The sequence below is a fragment of the Dicentrarchus labrax genome, unplaced genomic scaffold (genome assembly GCF_905237075.1).
Source record: "Dicentrarchus labrax unplaced genomic scaffold, dlabrax2021, whole genome shotgun sequence".
NCBI lineage: Eukaryota > Metazoa > Chordata > Actinopteri > Moronidae > Dicentrarchus > Dicentrarchus labrax.
The window spans coordinates 137,376-152,324 of NW_026136899.1; the positions used below are offsets into that span (position 1 = coordinate 137,376).

Below are 14,949 nucleotides of genomic sequence, written 5' to 3' on the forward strand. Positions count from 1 at the left end.
CTGCAGTCAGTCTGTAGACTGATGTTTACACTGTACAGACAAAGCTAATGTTATTATACTGTGAGGACTGGACTAATTACCAGGCAGCAGAGACAGTTTATAGTTTGTATTAAATCTACAATGTTAATGTTAATATTCACTTAATATTAATCTCTACCACTCTCTCCTCTGAGCACGGGCGCCTCGTGGGGGCTGCAGGATTATACAGTGTACACACCAGAAACTTGTGCAGACTTGATGTTAAATTATGAAAGCTTTACCTGACTCCCTTCAGTTTTGATGATATGTATTTGAACCTAACTGCTGTTTCTTGTTTGTTCTTTTGTTTTCCTCGCATGCAGACTCACAGTTGATTTGTTCACATCAACCAATCACAGCCCTGGCTGGTGAGGATGTCATTCTACCATGTCACCTTGAACCTCCCATCAGTGTTTCTGATGAGACAGTGGAGTGGACCAGACCTGATTTAGATCCAAAGTACATCCATGTTCACAGAGACGGACGATTTATGTTTGAAAATCAAAATCCATCTTATAATTTCCGGACAAGAGTGTTTGTGGATGAACTGATGACAGGAAACGTCTCCATGAAAATCTTCAAAGTGAAAGTTTCTGATACAGGAAGATACCAATGTGCCCTTCCCTCATTACAGAAGGAAGCTTCCATCCAGCTCATTGTTGGTAAGTCAGACTGGGTTTTATAAAGGCAGAACATTGACTGAGCTCAGTATTTTAATTAAAAGAACCAGTGGGGGCATTAACAGTGCACCTGTTAATGGGTGCCCCCTTAGATCTCAATGCGTCCAACTCCAACAATAATGGATGGAAAGACATGATTTTGCACGTCCTTTTCCACATTTTCTGGAAATTCGGTTAAACTTTGCACTACATTTGAATGGAAACCAGCCAGTTTGAATTATAATTGAGAAACAAAATGTCCAATGATGCAACAGGAAGTCTAAAAACAATGTTTGCTTCTGTGCACGATCTGATGTGTGAACTGGGGTGGCCAGACATTGGGGTAATTTATAAACTGTAAATTGGATTGTGAATCACCAGTGGAGCTAAATAATAATCCTAATTAACAATTGAGAGGTGATAACCCTCCATGTTTTTTTGGAATAATACTGGATTTGGATGTTTAACAGAATCCCTCTGTTGAAAGCAAAGCCTCCTCCAAATAAAGTTAAATAAGTAATTGATTAACTGGAAGTCTAACAGCAAAATCTCTACATTTCTGTCCTCAGTAAAAGAGATAAGGAGTAAGTCAACATAGCTCACAATACACACAAACTCAGCAGCAGCACAGGAGGCCTGGAGGTGCAGCTCCTCAGCCTTTAGAGATGAATCTGTGCTGATCACCTGTAGGTGAAATTCAATTATTCTATTCCATCCTGTACCCCCTAGCTGTACTGAGAGAGGGTCGAATTTCACACATTTAATTTTAAAATGAACATGATAAAAGAAAATTAATTTAATGACCTGTTATGGCCACGTAAGTGATGAAAAACAACACATGTCTATTTCTGAATGCTGGAAAATGTGTCAGGGCTTCAAACAGCAGCTGTCCCACATAGAAAACAAGAAACACAAGAAAATTAGTGTGGGGAGATAAATGAATACATAAATAGAACTGTGTGACAGAAGTTTTTCCCATTAATCTGTTAATTGTCACATGTACAATCTTGTTCACAGACTTGACAGTTACCATCTTTAACATACACAGAGAGACATCAACAATGGCATTTGCTGGTCTTCTCACTATTTGGGGGCCCACAGACAGAAAAGTTTCATCCCCTTTTTAAGTAGAAAAAAATAAAACTAAAGATGAAATTATTATAACAAAACTGAGCCGAATCCAACTACTGCTACTAAACAAAACACAAACAAAAAGATTCAGCTAACTTAACTCCAAAACAACAATAAAACATACAATGGTGGCACCAACCAACTCTCAGGCAGGCTTCTTATACTGAGGTCTCGCTTGAGGATTGACCAGCTTCATTCCTGGTTTACCAATCAGCAGCAAGGCCAGACTACCACAGAAACCAATTTCCCTCATTAGGACCTGGAGAGAACACAAGGCAGGGACAGAGAAAAACAGGAAGAAAAACACAGGCCATGTTTGGCATGTTACAGTAAATTAAAACAAAAAGGAATATTTCTGAACTTTAACCTCTGCACGCAGTGCAGCTGTTATTAACTCTCTCCGCTGTGTGTGTGTGTGCAGGAGCTCAGCTCTGTCCACAGTGAACCACTGGACTGAGCTCCTGGTCAGAGATGAGGCAGAGAGCGGTGGAGAGCCGCATATTCAGCCTGCGAGTGCAAGTGCGACAAAAGCCCCGCAAACAGGCTAACCAATTTGGTGTCCTAGGTAAGATTTTAGGTGGCGCCCCCCTTGCATCGCAGTAAATTCCACTACCAGTTATATACATACATATACTCACGAAAGAAACTGAAAAGCTTTGTCTTTGACATTTTATTTTATTTTTAGAGAAACAAGTTGCTCAATCAAAACAGTTAACAAGAAAATAATAAATTAGAAATAAATAATACAAGAAATGACAGGAGAGGAGGATCACTTGATGCTGTTGAAGCAGTGATGACTGTAGATGTTCCAGGATTTGCAGGAGGTGGATTTAGATATTTCAACAGTGCATCTGAAGAGAGAAGAGGAGTAAGTGACACCGTTGGGTGTTACAGTCTAATAATAAAAGAAATGATTCCAAGAATAAAATGAAATAATAAAAATGAAAAACCTAAGAGATGCATTACTTTCACTGTACTGGACATGAATGATATACAGTGCAATGTTTCTGATATGCAAATTAGATTAGATTTAATCTTATTGTCATTAAAGTGAAATGCTGATTAGCAGAATGTAAAGAAGCAGTAAACTGCAGTATAATATAACATAAAGGGAATGTATTAACATTAATGATGTGCACATGGATGTAAAATTGTAAAGCAATGGCAGGATGCAACTGAGTTTAGTTTGATCTGTTGCGGCTATAAGTATCCCTGCTAAGAAGCAGTTGTTGTTTTTCTGCATCATCTTATCAGTCAACTGCAGCTTTTTGGTGCAATTTCAATTTTCTTATCAAGTGGCTGCTCGATGGCAAACTGACCGTGTTTGCCCCTCACGGAGGAAAGGCTGTGGCAATTGCATGGTGAAACAACATGCATGCCATTTATTTCAAAGTAAAGAAGGCAATTTTAAACAAACTATTAAGGATTTTTACCAGCATGATTATTGTTATGAAGAGGTGCCTGCATTTTTATCAGCATTTTGTTTTGTACAAAAAGGTGTTTTCTATTACTGCTGCAAACAAATAAAATAAAAAAGTAGTGAGAATTACTTTTATTCACACCAATTTTCCTGACCTGTAAACAAAACAGTAGGAGATTATGAACCACAAATACAAACAGTACTTCTTCATACCACTTTGTGATGCAGCACTTAAAGTTAGTGAGGCTCCAAATGAGAAAAGTCGTAAACATACGGTGGGACACGCACACGCACATCATCAAGATGTTCCTGAATGATACAAGTTGGGCACTGAGCACTGCTTCCCTCTGCGGTAGAAATACAGATACCCTTTGCCTAATGCCCAATATTTATATTCTTGCAGTACTTTTACTTCCCTCCATTTTTTGTGCATCCCTGCAAAAAAGAAATGCTATGCATTCAAAATAGATCAGTCACCTGTCACAGAATACACGTAACACATAACAAATTAAATCAGAGACAATTTTTTCAATTAAATAACCAAAGAATCTGAAGCCCATCTGCTTGTGACTTTTAGTTCCTGTAAATAGTCCACAGTATTGGAATACTAAGTAATATTCATATTGCAACAATGCTGTTTTCACAGCAGCCTGCTCCTTTAACAGTCGCCTGGGGCTGCTCCTTGGAAAGGTCTACGATTGACCCTAAAAAGTAAACACTTACTGATCTTTATGTATATGGGGTAGGTCGATATGACATTATAAACAGTATGCAAAGAAACAGAATTTTCAGCAGGGGAAAATAAGTAATTAATGTTTCGTTAAGACTTGTGGGTAGAAACTGTTCCTGTGTCTCTTATTATTTACATATATTTACATGATTAATACATTTGTTATTATCAAAAACACATTTTAAGTCATCAGCTGCACTGTTATTGTGAAACTGTCAGATGTGCAGAACACACGTGCACAGGCCCGGCCCTAACCAATTTGATGCCCTAGTCAAGATTTTAGGTGGCGCCCCCTTTACATCGCAGTAAATTCCACTGCTAGTTATATACATACATATACTCACGCAAGAAACTGAATAGCTTTGTCTTTGACATTTTATTTTATTTTTAGAGAAACAAGTTGCTCAATCAAAACAGTTGACAAGAAAATAATAAATTAAAAATAAATAATGCAAGAAATGACAGGAGGATCACTTGATGCTGTTGAAGCGGTGATGACTGTAGATGTTCCAGGATTTGCAGGAGGTGGATTTAGATATTTCAACAGCGCATCTGAAGAGAGAAGAGGAGTAAGTGACACCGTTGGGTGTTACAGTCTAATAATAAAAGAAATGATTCCAAGAATAAAATTAAATAATAAAAATGAAAAACCTAAGAGATGCATTAGTGCAATGTTTCTGATATGTGAATTATATTAGATTTAATCTTATTGTCATTAAAGTGAAATGCTGATTAGCAGAATGCAAAGAAGCGGTAAACTGCAGAATAATATAACATATGGGAATGTATTAACATTAAAGATGTGCACTTTAACATGGATGTAACGTTTAACACTATAAACACACTTTAGACAATACTGAACTGTAACACAACAAACAACAAGGCTTACAACTCTAATATATAAAGGTGTGTGAAAGGAAAAAAGCATCTGACTGACTGTTACAAGCAGAGCATACGTTAACTAACCAATAATAAATACAAATAATGTAAGCAGCTGCTGAATAGATCTAATCTTTACAAATGTCCCTGAGAAATATAAGGTGGGAGTATTATATATATTATAGAACCCTCCATAACATGAACTAATGTTAAAACGAGCTTAGCATTTGCCTATACTGCCTATGCCGCAGGCCGGCACTGCCCGCGAACAAAAAGCAAGTTAGAGTAATTTATGAACGTAAACTGTGTAAAAGATGTACAGCAGGAGGAAAATCATCATCCAGTAAAATACAGTTCATTCAGCTAACTCAAAGGCTGCACTGAAGCAACAAATATTGCGCACACTTTGAAAGGGAGAGAGAAACTTCCTCCAGACAGCGACAAGATCAAAAAAAGTATTTTATATTATATAATGCAGAGACATTCACCTGTATAATAAAGCATAAAGTATTGAGTTAGGACTATTAATTTAATAACACTGAGGATCAGCAGATACTGATGTTAATGTTTGCATACTGGCCAGTGTTATATACATTATACACACACACACATATACATGTTAGTGTAATATACATTATGTTATAATGTATAGAACAATGCAGTTAAATGACAGATTGTAAAACCTACAATATAACCCAATGTATTTTACTGTTACTGGCTCAAATAAGCATGTTTATTAGATTGTGATGTGCATGGAATAATTGAATTATACTTACATTAAATATCGAGCATCAGTCACTCTAAATATCTACATTGACCAATAAAAAACCCCTATCAGTAAACCTCTAATACTGTAATGTAAAGATTCTCAATTAGGTTCAGTGTTCAGTGATTCTGTAACAGGAAGTGTAAATATGATGTTTGTCTCTGCAGGAGAGTCTGATGTGATTGGCTCAGACAAACCAGTTACAGTAACAGTCGGTGATAACGCCATCCTGCCATGTTACCTGGAGCCGCCATTTGATGTAAGGACTCTAACAGTGGAGTGGAAACGTGATGGAAGATTTGTGCACATCAGTCGACATGGGAAGGACTATCTAACTGATCAGGATGAGAACTTCAGAGGTAGAACATCTGTCTTCCATGAAGAAATGATCAGAGGAAACATTTCACTAAAACTGACCAACGTAACTGAACTGGATGCTGGAAGTTTCACCTGCAATGTTCCCAAACTGGAAAGTCAGGTCAGGAGAGGCTTCATTAACCTCACTGTTGGTGAGTACAGCTAACATATTACACATTCAAATGAAATAAGAGAAAATGTTCTATTTGTCAAGTGTTAAAGGTTTTGTAATAATTGTCCAACAGAGCAAGTGGGAGGTCACAGTGGGAATATCAGTAAGTAAATATCTTATTTGTATCTCCATCAGCTGTCATATCCTCTTGGTTTTTGCACAGACATTTGATTTTTATGGAAGCCTTAAAGGGCCATGTATTCATACATTTTATTTCCTCCGTTTTCCCGTGATAACGAGATAATTAATTTGAGATCTCGAGATAACGACTGCGATATGATAACTGCGTTCAAGCCAACCGTTACTCCGATCTCCGTGGTCAAATCAGCCGCACTTCAATTTACGGCATATTCACTTCCGGTTTTCAAAATAAAGGTATTAAGAACAGTAAGCTATAACCTACATTTAAAATAAAATATGTTACATTAAAGTGTTTCATGCGCCCCTGATGAATAAAAAACATACTTAATATCAAGTATTTCTACTGCACCAATGTGGTATTTCTGCCAAAGCAAAGGTTCCATATTCGTACCTCCAAGTGGCATCTTTTCTCATATTTGAGGTACTGTAAAAACATATTGCTCAACAATTCCTGGCTATGGATGATATATTTGACTTCTACACATATAAGAATACAAGTATACTTAATATCAAGCATTTTTACTGCAACAAGGTTGAGAAATGCCAAAAAAAAGTTCCATATTTGTATCTCCAAGTTGCATATTTTCATATATTTGAGGTACAGTAAAAGCAAGTACAAATGTGGAATTTTATTGTTGAATTTCTCCACATTGGTGCAGTAAAAATACTTGATATGAAGTATGTTTTTTATTCATCATGGGCGCATGAAACACTTTAATGTAACATATTGAATTTTAAATGTAGGTTTGAATTATAGCTTACTGTTAACCGGAAGTGAATACGCTGTAAATTGAAGTGCGGCTGATTTGACCACGGAGATCGGAGTAACGGCTGGCTTGACCGCAGTTATCATATCACAGTCCTTATTCTGAGATATTAAAATAATTATCTTGTTATCTCGGGAAAACAAAGTTTCGTTATCTCGAGATCTCGAGAAAATTAACTTGTTATCACGGGAAAACGGAGGAAATAAAATGTATGAATACATGGCCCTTTAGGGCTTCCGTAGATTTTGATTCAGACATTTTTTTTTTTTCATTTGATTTGATTTTATAACAAATAATGAACTCATTCATCATCTCAGACCACACTGATAGAGGAATACTGAAAGGTCCAGTGTGTAACATTCAGGAGGATCTATTGTCACCACCATGTTTCTACAGTAGCCCAGAAAACATTTGGAAGTTTTATTCACTTGTTTGCAATCTGTAACTTCACCACTAGATGGCACTGAATCCTCCACAGCGGTCCTTTAAATAACCCTGGATCCTCGTATTTCTGGAGAATATTCTCACTGATAATACTGTTTGTTTACTGTTGTGCAATGAAAGAGATTCTAACCAACAGACAGTTTTGGTGGGATGGACTCCAAGTACACATTGAGACCATGAACAGGAGAAGTGACTGTGGAAATATTGTTGATGGATGTTATCTTGGAACAGTGAAGAACAAATCTCAACATCTTTCCTCTGTTCTTTCAGATGGTGACACTGATTTGAGCCCCGGTGCTATAATTGGCATTGCTCTTGGTGTCATTGCTGTCATTGCCATTGTTGCAGTTGCTGTATGGAAGAATCGTAGAAAGATCAGTAAGTCAATAATCTTTTCTCTCTCCATTTCCTCCATAAAAAGACAGTTTACAGTTTTTCAGTCAGTCTTCAAACAACAGTGAACAGTGAAACAGGTTTTTCTTGCTGTAATGGTTCCTCCTGTTATACTGGACATTAAAGATCTCTTCCTAAAGTACTTTCAATGGAAGTGATGAGGGGAACAATCTACAGTCCTCCTTACATGGAAACATGTTTTCAGAAGTGTATCTAAAGCTAATATCAGCTAATATGTGTTTATAACTCCATCATTTATTTAGAAATCATTTATTGGGGGTCTGCACCCTGCCTCTCATGTACAGTGTGTCTGAGCTTTCTCACTATCCTGCTGTCTGATTATGATGGTTGATCTGGGACAAGCTCCTTTACTTGTAGTTCCTCACTGTCAATAACAACAAGTGTCACTTTTCACATCCTATTCTCACTTTTTCTGCTTTATTCTTTGCTGATGATGCTACTCTGCTGCAGTAGACTGTCTTGAATGCTGCCATTTAATCATATATTCCACAGAGCTTTAACCAAGTGGTTTTAATGTGTAAACTTAAACGTGTGTTGATCAGAGCGGTCAAAGAACAGAAAATGCTCATGGGACATTTTGGAAGGCACTGATTAATATCTGGTTTTGTGTCTAACAGCGACGGACTGTGCAAGACCAAACACGACAGGACGCAACGGGCAGAACAGGGAAGGTAGTCAGGAGGACAATGCAGAGGCCATACAGATGACAATGCAAAGGACAATGCAGAGGACAGTGATGGGGACAGTGATGGGGGTAATGGCGAGAATATAGGTATGCTCAACTTAAGAAATGTCAGCTAGTAAGAAAGAAAAGCTTTTGTTCCATCCACATTTCATCAGGTCTTTTATGAGCTGTAATAATAATACTAATATTATTATTATTATCAATAATGATAATGATAATGGTGGTGATAATAATAGTAATACTAGTATTTTTGTTATTGTTGTTATTGTTTTGTGTGGTTTTGTTTTGGTGTTTTTGCGTCACGTTATCTTGTTTTACTGCCCTTGAAGAACTCTAGAATCCGTTTACTGTATATAAAGTGTTTTTATTATAGAACCTTGTCATTTGGTCCAATATTCACAACCAACATTACAATTTGATTGAATTAGTATTAAGTAATTGTGTGTGTTTTTTGTGTGCAGTTAGCAATGTTTGAAGAAGCAAATACAGACAAGTACAACCATTTCATCCAGAATGTTGATTCTTGATTAAAATGCAGCTGCAGGGAATTGTTCAGAAGTTCTTCCTGATGTGTTGATTAAATTTGACCAGAGGCGACAATAATAAGCTCTTAAAGACTGTTATTATTTTAAGGTGACTACATATATTTTTTTTTTTATATTTGGGTTTTATATACATATTTATATGTTTATATATATATTTTTTTACGACTGTTCTGCCTTTTGCCTTGTGATGAATCTGTTTTAAAACACATTGTACTACTAGAATTCATTTGATATAAAATGTTTTTAACTTGTACCTGACATTTTGTTCTTATTTGGTCTGATATTTTGGGGAAATGCAGAATCTTTAAGTTTATTGCAGCTGACCAATTAATGTTCTACGACACTGAAATGAAAGAAAAAAAACAAAGTCAGTCTGAGTTTGTTAGAACTTCAACAACAACAAACAACAAATAATGACTTTTATGACAGTTCTATAACTTTTATAATTCAGATTCAAATAAGAAAAATCAGATAATAACAGCACTCTGCTGTAAATGTAAGCCTGATTATTTATAGCAGTGTTTGTCTGTATTTATATCTCATTTCATTGTTTTACAGTGTAAAACTCTTCAATTAAAACATTAAATCTGTTTCTGTATCTCTGGCCCAAGCACAATCCAAACTGTACACAAGCCTGAGGGCTGGCAGTGGCCGGGGATCGAACCAACAACCTTCTGATCAGTGGACGTCTGGGGCTCAGCGAGACAGATGTTACAGTGAGGATGTCAGAACTTTATCTTATGTAGTTGGATAAACTATGGATTTGATTTCTTTCAACACAAAGTGCCAACAGAACTGGACACACTCAGTTTTAACTGTCACATGTGGCTCAACGACATTTGCTTTTATTTTATATTTTTATGTATTTTTTAGCACATTTACTTTCACTTTCTTTCACTAACCCTGTTCCCCAGTACTTTTATTTGTATTGTACTGCAGTGCTTACTTCATTCGTTCCCGCTGTTAAATATTACCAGATAAAATTATTTGACTTTTCTTACCATGATAGTTTGTGCACTGATAACAGGAAACAGATAGATGCTCCGGTGAAGAGCCCGTTTGCCGGGTGAAGGAAGGAGGTTGTGGGTTTATATTGTAATGGTCTGTAAGAGCCAAAGCCCCCCTCTGTGCTCAGCCTGATATATGACCTGAGCTGGCTGTCTGTAGTCTTCCTTTAATGTCACTGACTAACATATTTTATGGATATTAACTGAACATCAGAGTTTTCTGTATTGTTTATTTGTTTATTTTAGTTTTCAACAATCACATATGCTATCTAAGCAAAGAATTTCATTTCATTTTACTTTCACACACTGTTGTCTTTAAGTTGCACATGTACAGTTATATTCTTAGTTTCTTTAGTTTTTTAGTCAAAGCTGCTTAAAATATGTTGCACATTGCATATAGTGCAGTATATGTTTCATTTATAGTTTTATATTTTGTAATATTGCTATTGTGTGATATCTTATTGGACTTGTACACTGTGGACTACATCCCTCTGTGCTGCTGTGTGTATTTTGAATTTTCTTCACAGAATTAGACGAAATGCTGAGATGTCGGTCTACTGTGTATATTTTTTATTTTTTATTATTTATAGTTTGTGGCTTTGAAACAATTCATTCATTTATGCTTCTAATAGTATGTTGCTCAAAGACACTTCGACATGCAGCGGGAGGAGCCGGGGATCGGAGCCGGGGATCGAACCCGCAACCTCTCGCTCTTCCTCTGAGAGACCGCCGCAGAGACAGCCGATCTCCGGTAGGGGCCAGGACAGGTGGAGAGGGGGCAATGTTGTAAAACTAGGAAATGAACCTTCTCTTCCACGCCCCCTCTGTATCCGGAGTATTTTCGGGAAATGGGTGGGCAGGTCTCTCCCACAGAGCTGTGAATGTGCTCCAGGATCAGCTCTTTGTTCAGACGCTGCCATGCATGATGTCTCCTCATTGGAAACTAGTGACTGCAGACGCTCACAATGAAACTTTATGAAAAGTAAAGTTTTTATAAATCTTCTATAAAAGATTAACGACACACTGACACATCGATGCAGTGATGAAGAGGAGCGCTGGACCGATGCTGATCATTCTTTCTCTACTAACGGACGCAGCCTCAGGTAGGCCTTATAGACTGTTACTAACTGTATTATATATAAACCTACAGTAATATATTCTTTATATTCTTTACTATATCCGTTAGTTTATTAACGAGCTGCAGTGACAGTCAGTAAACAGCAAACAAACAAACCGTAAACACTGAAGAAGGGCGCTGGTCAACAGTCAGTCATTTCTCATCATCACAGTCATTATCAGTTAAAGAGACACTGACTCTTCTTTTTATACTTTACCAACAAACTGCACTGCGCAATCTGACGGTAAACACTTCAGTATGTTCATTATATACTGTATGTATATAGGAACGGCAGAAGGATGAAGAAACTAGATGAAACATTTGGTATAAACTAGTGGTGGGACTCGATTAAAAAAATAATCTAATTAATTAGAGGCTTTGTAATTAATTCATCTCAATTAGTCGCATATCAAAATTTGATACAAGAAGCACAATTTTTCATTTAAATGGATGTTGGTGACTGAATCAATGAATAGACACATAAATGAGATTAAACAACAAATGTGTGTTTATTTTCATCAGTGAGTGTTAACATAAAGTGCAATCTGAATAAAGAATATTATGATTGCATTGTTCACAAAGCACAAACTTTTATATTTTACTCTTTTTTTTTTTTTTTTTTTACATCATTTGTTGTATTAAGTCAGTTTTATCCCCATCAGCTTCCACAAAGTGAAACTAACCTCCTCATGAAGCTGGTGGTGCTGGATAGGCTCTGGTTGTGTGTCTGTTGTCTCCACTAGTGTTTAATGTCTGACCTGCTCCCTTACTGACAAACAGGTCAGTTATTTTACAGCACTGAGCTGATCTGTGGCTCTCTCTCTCTCTGCTCCACCTTTCCTCTTGGGCAGTCGATCTCGCTCCATTTTTCAAGCCTGTAGAACTACAGGTGAGGGAGGAGGGGGCCGGGGGCGCACCTTGGTGTGTGTGTGCAAAAATAAATTGCGATTAAATGCGTTACTTTTTTTGTCGTGTTGTTTTTTCTGTAATTAATTAATCGTAATTAACGCGATAAAGTCCCATGGTATAAAACTAAAATCAAATAAAAAGGCGTTGGTGCTTATGTTTATTGAGACTGCCTGAATGAGTCAATTGCAACTGTGTGACTGTGAGTCCTAAGACGGTCCGTGTATGTTTTGGTCATTGGATTTTCCTTTCAGAAACGGGTATTAAAAAACAGAAAACGAGTGGTTATTTGATTTTCGTTTTAAAATACAAAAATTAAAATTGAAATACAAGGCGTTTTTCTTTTTCATGGTCAGAAAGGGATGAGCAAAATTAAAAAAAATATTCGATTTTCATTTTCTATTTCATATAACAAAAAATAAAATCACTAGAAAACAGAAACAGAAAAAAGGCCTGTTTTTTCATATTCTGAGACCGGATGTTGTCATTTACAGGACGGTGCTGTGTAGAAGAAACAGTAGGTTAGTAGACTGCGGTCAATCCAGCCGTGAGTCCGATCTCCGTGGTCAAATCAGCCGCATTTAAATTTCGAGTGTACAAGTATTCTCAGCATTATGGTAAATGCGGAGAAACAGCGTATTTACTTCCGGTTTTCAAAATAAAGGTATTTAGAACAGTAAGCTATAATTCGAACCTACATTTAAAATAAAATATGTTACATTAAAGTGTTGTGTGCCCATGATGAATAAAAAACACTTTATATCAAGTATACTGCACCAGTGTGGAGAAATGCCAAAATAAAAGCCTCATATTTATGACTCCAGAGATTGCATATTTGACAATATTAGAGGTACTGTAAAAACATATTGCTCAGTGTTTCCTGGCTACTGATGGTATATTTGACTTTTACACATATGAGACTACAACCATACTTAATATCAAGCATTTTTACTGTACCAATTTGGAGAAATTCAACAATAAAAGTCCATATTTGTACCTCCAAGTGGTGTTTTCATATATTTGAGCTACTGTAAAAACACTTTGCTCAATAATTCCTGGCTATGGATGATATATTTGACTTCTACACATCTAAGACTACAAGTATACTTAATATCAAGCATTTTTACTGTACCAATGTGGAGAAATTGAAGAATAAAAGTCCCATATTTATACTTCCAGATTCCATATTTTCTTATATTTGAGCTACTGTAAAAATGTAAACTGTATGTGGAACCACCTGCAACAGCTGTCACACTGAATAATATAAAAAATAATATGTGAGGAAGAGACAGTAGGTACAATGGTGTTTTGAAGTTAAAACTAATTATTTTTCCCTTTTACCTACAAATGGACACAGCAGAGCTGCAAAATAAGAAGAATGTGGACTGGCATTGGATTTTGTGTGAAAAGTAAACAAATTAGAATTGTGTAGGATTTTGTGTTTAGTGTTTAGTGTTTATATTATATATAATTATATATATGTTATTAAACATTTGTGTGAAAATTTGTACTGTAAAAACATATTGCTCAGTGTTTCCTGGCTACTGACTTTTACACATATGAGACTACAAGCAGACTTAATATCAAGCATTTTTATTGTACCAATTTGGAGAAATTCAACAATAAAAGTCCATATTTGTACCTCCAAGTGGCATATTTTCATATATTTGAGCTACTGTAAAAACACTTTGCTCAATAATTCCTGGCTATGGATGGTATATCTTACTTCTACACATCTAAGACTACAAGTATACTTAATATCAAGCATTTCTACTGCACCAATGTGGAGAAATTTAGGAATAAAAGGTGGTTCCCCTGTATGTGGAACCAACTGCAACAGCTGTCACGCTGAGTCTGTAAAAGGGAAAAATAATATATGAGGAAGAGACAGTAGGTACAATGGTGTTTTGAAGTTAAAACTAATTATTTTTCCCTTTTACAGATTCAGTGTGACAGCTGTTGCAGGTGCTTCCACATACAGTGCCTACAAATGGACACAGCAGAGCTGCAAAATAAGAAGAATGTGGACTGGAATTGCATTTTGTGTGAAAAGTAAACAAATTAGAATTGTGTAGGATTTTGTGTTTAGTGTTTAATCTTTATATTATAATTTTTTATAAAATGTTATTAAACATTTGTGTGAAATTTTGTCATGATTACTGCATCATTATTGAAGTATAATGAAAATGCTTCACCCATAGCCAGGTATTATTGAGCAACGTGTTTTTACAGTAGTTCAAATATATGAAAATATGCCACTTGGAGGTACAAATATGGACTTTTATTGTTGAATTTCTCCAAATTGGTACAGTAAAAATGCTTGATATTAAGTATGGTTGTAGTCTCATATGTGTAAAAGTCAAATATACCATCAGTAGCCAGGAAACACTGAGCAATATGTTTTTACAGTACCTCAAATATTGTCAAATATGCAATCTCTGGAGGCATAAATATGAGGCTTTTATTTTGGCATTTCTCCACACTGGTGCAGTATACTTGATATAAAGTGTTTTTTTATTCATCAGGGGCGCATGAAACACTTTAATGTAACATATTAAATGTACATTAATTATAGCTTACTGTTCTAAATACCTTTATTTTGAACACCAGAAGTAAATACGCTGTTTCTCCGCATTTACCATAATGCTGAGAATACTTGTACACTGGACATTTAGGTGCGGCTGATTTGACCACGGAGATCGGACTCACGGCTGGATTGACCGCAGTCTACTAACCTACTGTTTCTTCTACACAGCACCGTCCTGTAAATGACAACATCCGGTCTCAGAAT

At 36.2% G+C, this 14,949-nt stretch overlaps 2 protein-coding genes across 5 annotated transcripts in view; one reads left to right on the forward strand and one right to left on the reverse strand.

Annotated features, from left to right (window-relative positions):
- Positions 1–14,949, forward strand: part of LOC127360620 (myelin-oligodendrocyte glycoprotein) — a 96,479-nt gene that overhangs the window by 74,041 nt on the left and 7,489 nt on the right. For 3 of the 4 annotated variants that reach the window (XR_007883845.1, XR_007883852.1, XR_007883851.1), the window contains exon 9: positions 8,516–9,216. Coding sequence is in view for 1 of the 4 variants with exons in the window: in XM_051395061.1 (XP_051251021.1) it covers positions 342–680; positions 5,771–6,112; positions 6,206–6,235; positions 7,755–7,862; positions 8,516–8,569 (873 nt within the window). In the remaining 3 variants the exon portion in view is untranslated. Of the gene's footprint in view, positions 1–341; positions 681–5,770; positions 6,113–6,205; positions 6,236–7,754; positions 7,863–8,515; positions 9,217–14,949 lie in introns of all 4 variants that reach the window. The other variant, XM_051395061.1, reaches the window with a different exon arrangement.
- LOC127360629 (uncharacterized) overlaps positions 1–14,949 on the reverse strand; it is a 38,232-nt gene that overhangs the window by 9,600 nt on the left and 13,683 nt on the right. The window lies entirely within an intron of this gene.